At 44.4% G+C, this 6,000-nt stretch overlaps 1 protein-coding gene across 2 annotated transcripts in view; it reads right to left on the minus strand.

Annotated features, from left to right (window-relative positions):
* The window catches only part of LOC147417815 (uncharacterized), a 54,332-nt gene extending 49,959 nt beyond the window's left edge, over positions 1–4,373 (minus strand). Inside the window, exons 1-3 of one of the 2 annotated variants that reach the window (XM_086507472.1) lie at positions 4,205–4,373; positions 3,867–4,074; positions 3,636–3,737 (exon numbers count right to left, since the gene is read on the minus strand). In XM_086507472.1, the coding sequence (XP_086363598.1) occupies positions 3,665–3,737; positions 3,867–4,074; positions 4,205–4,229 (306 nt within the window). In that variant the 5' untranslated portion in view covers positions 4,230–4,373 and the 3' untranslated portion in view covers positions 3,636–3,664. Of the gene's footprint in view, positions 1–3,304; positions 3,738–3,866; positions 4,075–4,204 lie in introns of those variants that run through there. The other variant, XM_086507471.1, reaches the window with a different exon arrangement.
* Positions 4,374–6,000: the final 1,627 nt, after the last annotated feature.

A 6,000-nucleotide genomic window follows, 5' to 3' on the forward strand; every position in this document is an offset into this window, starting at 1 on the left:
GGCGGGAGCGGAGCGCAGGAGCACGAGCACGTGAGAGAGAGTAGGCTTGAGAGAGGAGCAGGAGAGCCAAAATTGAGTTCTCAGTGAGTTCTTGCAAGTCTCTGTAAGTGAGTTTTAATAAAACTCAGGTTTCATACTTATAAAAAAAACAAAGTGTCCTGGCCACTTTAAATTAAAAGGCCCACTTAATAGTATTAAAAAAAACCCACTTAATGAAACCAAAGCAGCGTGTTAGCGCAAGGCTCAGAGCGTAGAAGAAAATCCAACGAGCTGCCAGTACTGCCGAACACGGGGAGAGAGAGAAATTGGGTGCCGAAGCGTGTGTTCGCTCGTGGCCAGCAGAGGAAAGGAGCGCCAGCTTGGAGCCAGCGCTACAGATCTTTTCCACGCCAGCAGCCCCCTCTCTGAGCATACAGGAAAAGCTTTCCCCCACACACAATAGATGGAGAGAGCTCTCTCTCTCTCTCTCTCTCTCTCTCTCTCTCTCTCTCTCTCTCTCTCTCTCTCTCTCTGCTTCGCACAGAGGAAGAGTATAGAGAAAGATTAGAGAAAATAGGTACTACATGCTGAAATTTCCTGCAAATTAGTCTAATTCTCTGATTTTCGTCGAAAATCAACAAGACTAGTGAAAAAAACCTCTGATTTTATCAAAAAACAGAAAAATTCAGCAATCGTACCTATTAAATCCCTGAATTTTATCAAGAATGAGCAAAAACAACATCAATTTTCCGCCTATACACATGCTTGTGAGAAGAAAAAGAAATTAATCACTGAAAATTACACATTATTGAGGTTTTCCGACCCGAACCAATCCGTAGGTGTGCACACGGTCTTTCATGCAGCCAACCTGGCTCTGATACCATGAAACGAACGCGGAGAAAGGATCTCCCGGCTACACAGACCGCCTACAGACGCGTGTCGGACGAACCACCCGACCATAGCCACCATTCGGCATCTCCCCCGTGCTGGGGCAGCGTCCGAGGACGTAGGCGTGCACTTGTAAGACCGAGCGTCCCATACCACCCGGCCTCACCTCCTCGAGGTGACCTCGCGCACTCCTAGCCTCACGGGCTAACCATTGGCACTCTCCCAGTGGGGTCGATAACTGTAAATGAGGCCTTGGCCTCCCTTTTGTAATAATGGCTGGCCACACTGGCCGTGTTCACACTATGTCCGCCCGGACACTGGACGCCTATCCCGACGGCATCTGGGCTAGATCCCCTCTCCTATGAGCGGGACATAACACAGCTGCTAGGAGCTACAAAAGCAAACTCTCTCTCCCTCTCTCCCTCCCTCCCTCTCTCTCTCTCTCTCTCTCTCTCTCTCTCTCTCTCTCTCTGAAGACCAAAAGAAGCCAGTGCTAACAACAAGAAGGGGCTGCTGCATATTTTCAGCCGCGAAGATGACACCGCCAGTGATGCCCATGGCTACCTGCGTGTACCAAATGTCGCCAAGACTCAGTGGGCAAGTTCCATCGAAAAGAAGTGCCTATGGAGAGAATTTCCATCGCCAGACAAGTTGCTCTTTTTCTCTGAGAGCACACCTCTTCTGTGTGTAGGATTGGAAGAGAGGATTCTCTGTGTGGAGATCTCTTCCAGGTTACTTTTCAAGAACCGAGTTGCATTTCGAGCGTCGAGATTTCAAAGGTAATGTTTTTCATGTTATGATCTCTGAGTATTTGTTTATAGTTGTACTTTCTCATCACGAGGGAGTAGGAGCAGAGGAAGGCATGAGCCTCTGTAGGAGAAAAGCTCTCCGAGGAACTAGAGCTAGATCAGCCCAAGGGTTTCACACCCTGAGTTTGGGGAGTAGATCCACGAATCTCAGAGAGACTCTCGAGTTGTGATCCGAAAGTTGAGATTCCCAAAGAAGGACTTCGCATCCAAGAAAGCACAGTTGTTTTGCAGGAAGAGGACTCCGAGAACAGAGTCAAAAAAGAGCTGCAGAGATACCATGCCCCAAGTTTGGCAGATGAGATCCAAAGGCGAGAACTTTGGTTCTCAAGGATTCAGAGTAAGGAACGGAAGTTCCTTATAATAGGGTTCTACCCTAGGAATAGCAAGTTGAGGCTTCTAAGAACCATCGAGTCTTATTCTAGAACGAGCGTGGTAATATGTTCGGTTCAAGTGCTTGTATAGACTTCTTCCCAGTAATTAAGATACTTTTATTGGGGAACCTAGAGCGGGCCAAACGAACGCATTGGGCCGATGTGACTATGGCCTCGACGCAAAAACCCTAACCCTAAAACCCGTCACTCGATGCGGCAAGGGAATGACCGAGAAAGGCTCAATGGGCTGCCGAAGGTCCGGGCTACAGCACGGTTGAATAGCGTTCACAAATCCACGCGATTTCTGGAGAGGAAGAGCGCTGAAAATTTGAAAACGCTAGGCTGATCTGTTGCTTATAGAAACGTTGGGCTGATCTACGATATTGGAGCAAAACTCTAGGCTTAATAGCGCTCCCAACTTATGAAAAAAAGGTAGGCAATGGGCTCCCTATATAGGACTTTTTAAGTCGGGTTGAGAATTTTAGGCGAGGTCTGGAAAAACGTGCAAATGTGCACATAGGGGAGTTTTGTAACAATAACTCACTATTTTGCGACCCCTTTAACAAACCAACTGGACCGGCACGTTCCCCTAACCTAGACCTACATGCTCGTCATGTCAAATGTCCACCGAAGTGTAATAACATCCGACAAACCGCTTCTTGTACAAACCATTTATGCAAGAGGGTTCCAAAACTGGAAAACCTAATCTAATGGACTTGTCCGGACATGCAACTCCTGTGAACTCGCTCACAAAATTGCCAATACTAATCCTCCTAGGATTCTAGGCACTCCTATCTAGGAATAGGTGCAAAATTGGCTCTTGAAGTCAATGAAGCATGACCGCGTGGCACACAGAGCCATGTGCACGTGACATGGTAATGTTCATAACTACGCTTGGAATATTCAAAACCGCTTTCTTACGATCTTTCTCCAACTGCAGATACGAACATCATGATGCTCCTTCTCCTTACATCTCAAAACACTTCCAGCTAGGAGAGTTAGAAAGTACATATAAAAATGAGCAAAATCCATACATACGCTTGCATGCATCACTAGACCCAAAGTGCATTAGGGTGTTTTACAACGCCAATGTATCACGGCCTTGAGAAAACTATAGAGCTTCGCACTTTAGATAATTGCACCACCCACATTGTCCCCAATTGCAAAAGCATGTTCTTTTCTGAAAGAGGAGACGATACTCACCTTTTTTTCAAAAAGAAAGAGGAGGGCTTGACCCTTTGTATTACATAACCAAGTTATAGGTTTGTAGGCATTACATCCGCCGGTAGGCATCACAAACACGGAAGTGGTGGTGAAAAACCTTGAAATATAACAAATACAACAGACTAAAGGGAAAAATCCACCAATGATAAGGAGTTACAAAAAATGAGAGACACATCAAAGGCTAGGGACAAATGAGGTAGGAAAAGCTATAGCAAAGAGTAAGCAATGTTGGAATAGGGTGTGTTGAATGCTTCTAAACTTGGATTGAATTATTATTCCACTATGCGCCACAAAATTCATAAAGGTGAAATATGTAGTTAAGGGGAAAATTCATCAAACTAACAAGCAAAAAATGTCAAAATACCTGAAAGATTAACCTCACTCTGCCTTTTCTCATAGGATTTTCCCATTCTGCATATGCTCAAACCAATTCGAGAGCTTTCTGAACCCCGCCTTCTTGTGCATCCTTGATATTAGAGCATTTTAATAAATTAAAAAAATAGAACGAGCAACGGAAGAATTACATCAAAATTTGCATACATGCAATTTGCAAAATCATCTCCGAAGAAGACATGGTATGCTGAGTAACCTATACCTTAAAATGTCATCGTGGATTTGTTTTCCCTTGTCACTAGCTTGAATTAAGGGGATCAAGTTAGTAATCCATGTACATTGGCATATATTGCTGTGTCTTGAACGTCCCAGAGAGTGATTAAACCCCTTCCTGCATGCTTGGACATGAGACTGATGGTATGCATCGAGTTTGTTGTGTCGAGCCAAGCGATGAGACTTCACAGGAGGCTCTGAATATGCATTGAAAGAAACTAATTAAGTTGAAACCCAAGAAGCGCGCGGTCGTCCCTGGTGGCAATCCACCACAGACATATATGTCTCACGAGCAAGTCATGCAGATATCATCTCATGTCCACCAACCTTCCGAGACCTGATTGGGTATCATGGAAGCCTGGGTTCAAGTGACAAGGGAAAGCAAGTCCACGCTGACTTCTCAAGGCAAACCCTTTGTCCAAACCAAGCAGATCCTGCCATCAAAACGCTGTTGCATGCGCAGGAGATGCGCTCTCGTGGGAAAACTACTAGGGTAAAAGCGACTGCCCTCCAAAATTTGAAAGACTTCTTTCACAAGCATCCGGACATGATGCGATGGACATTAAGGCTATACATTCAGACATTAATTAAAAACCCCTCCTTATCTGAAAACTTACTAATACTTTCCATTTCTCACTATTTGAGAAAACTACTTGATTTAGTCTAAGGGCGTTTTTCACATGAGCCTCCTAAACTAGGCTGCTTGGGCCTAATTGTGGTCCTTAACTCAATGTCAACTAACAACGTTCAGATGCTTTTTCGTGACACTTAAAAGTGATGTTTGTTGACGCATATGGAACGCTCAAAAGGTGTTTATTGCAGGATATGCCCAATATGGTTGGGGCAAGGAAGCTCTAGTTTGTTTTAATCAAATGTGAAGGGAAGATGTTTGGCCAATTGCAAATCTCATGTGCTTGTACCTCAAGGCATGTGGCCTTTATGCAAGACCTTTGTATGAGTGAGAGAATTTATAATGAGATCGGGGCTCTTGGAGAAACATGTTGTGCTTGGCAATGCTTTGGTGGATACGTATGGCAAATTTGGTGCCCTTACAAAAGCACTTTAAGTTCTTGACAAGATTTTTGTTCAAAATTTCATATATTGGAATGCGTCAATTGCAAGATATGCCCAACATGGCTATGGTAAGCAAGCTTGGCCAAATGCGAAGGGAGGCTTTTTGCCAAATGCAAATTGCCTATGCTTGTAACATGTGGCTTGTGTAAGACCTTCACATGGGTGAGAGAATTCGCAATGAGATCAGGGGCTATTGGAGAAACATGATATGCTTGGCAGGGGTTGTCATATTTGGTGCATCATCTCTCCTACTCGCTTATCTATACTCATCTTTGTGATTTGTCTCTCTCGGGTTCAACATGGTGTCAAAGTTGTGGAGAGCACGACCACAAAAGAGTTTCAAAGATAATCACAATCAAGGTTTTGCATACAAAGACCATGCAGAGGACATGCTTGATCTTAGCAAATCAAGAAGATAAGCCTTTGCTTGTACACTGAATATTTTGGGTAAATTGTGTGAGATATAAGAAGCTTGGTATTAGGAATTAATGTTGCTCAAGGTTGCCCCTACCAACAAGGCCAAAGTGAGATCATTTAACATTGTTGTTATATTGATGTGCTGCTAAAGAGAGAGCGGCCATGGCGTATATGCGGGGCCCATATCGTGTCACTGAGCCGACAAATTCATAGATAAAATAATGTTGCATGGGTGGCACTCTCATGTTGCTATGCTGTCAAAGAGAGAGCGGCCATGGCATATATGTGTGGCCCATATCGTGTCACCGAGCAGACAAAATCACAGTGGAAGGAAAAGAATCAAGTTGCTGAGAGTTGGCAGCAGCGAGGAACAACACAGAGGTGGTGGCAAATTAAGTGTAAGCATGTGTCCCTATTTTAAGTGCGCCCTCCTATTTTGTTGTCCAATTTAGCACATGATAAACTTATCTCTAATGAGAAAATCTGCTTGAGCTCTTTTGCACTAGTGCTGCCACAATTCTAGGCTAACGTTAGCGCTTCTTGTTACCTGCTGCACCTTCGCTTTTGTCTCTTGCTTTGTCTCGATGGTTTATAGAGCCTCATGCTTTGTCTCGATGGTTTATAGAGCCTCA

This window comes from Adiantum capillus-veneris, chromosome 30 (genome assembly GCF_014529385.1).
Source record: "Adiantum capillus-veneris isolate H3 chromosome 30, ASM1452938v2, whole genome shotgun sequence".
NCBI classification, from domain to species: Eukaryota; Viridiplantae; Streptophyta; class Polypodiopsida; order Polypodiales; family Pteridaceae; genus Adiantum; species Adiantum capillus-veneris.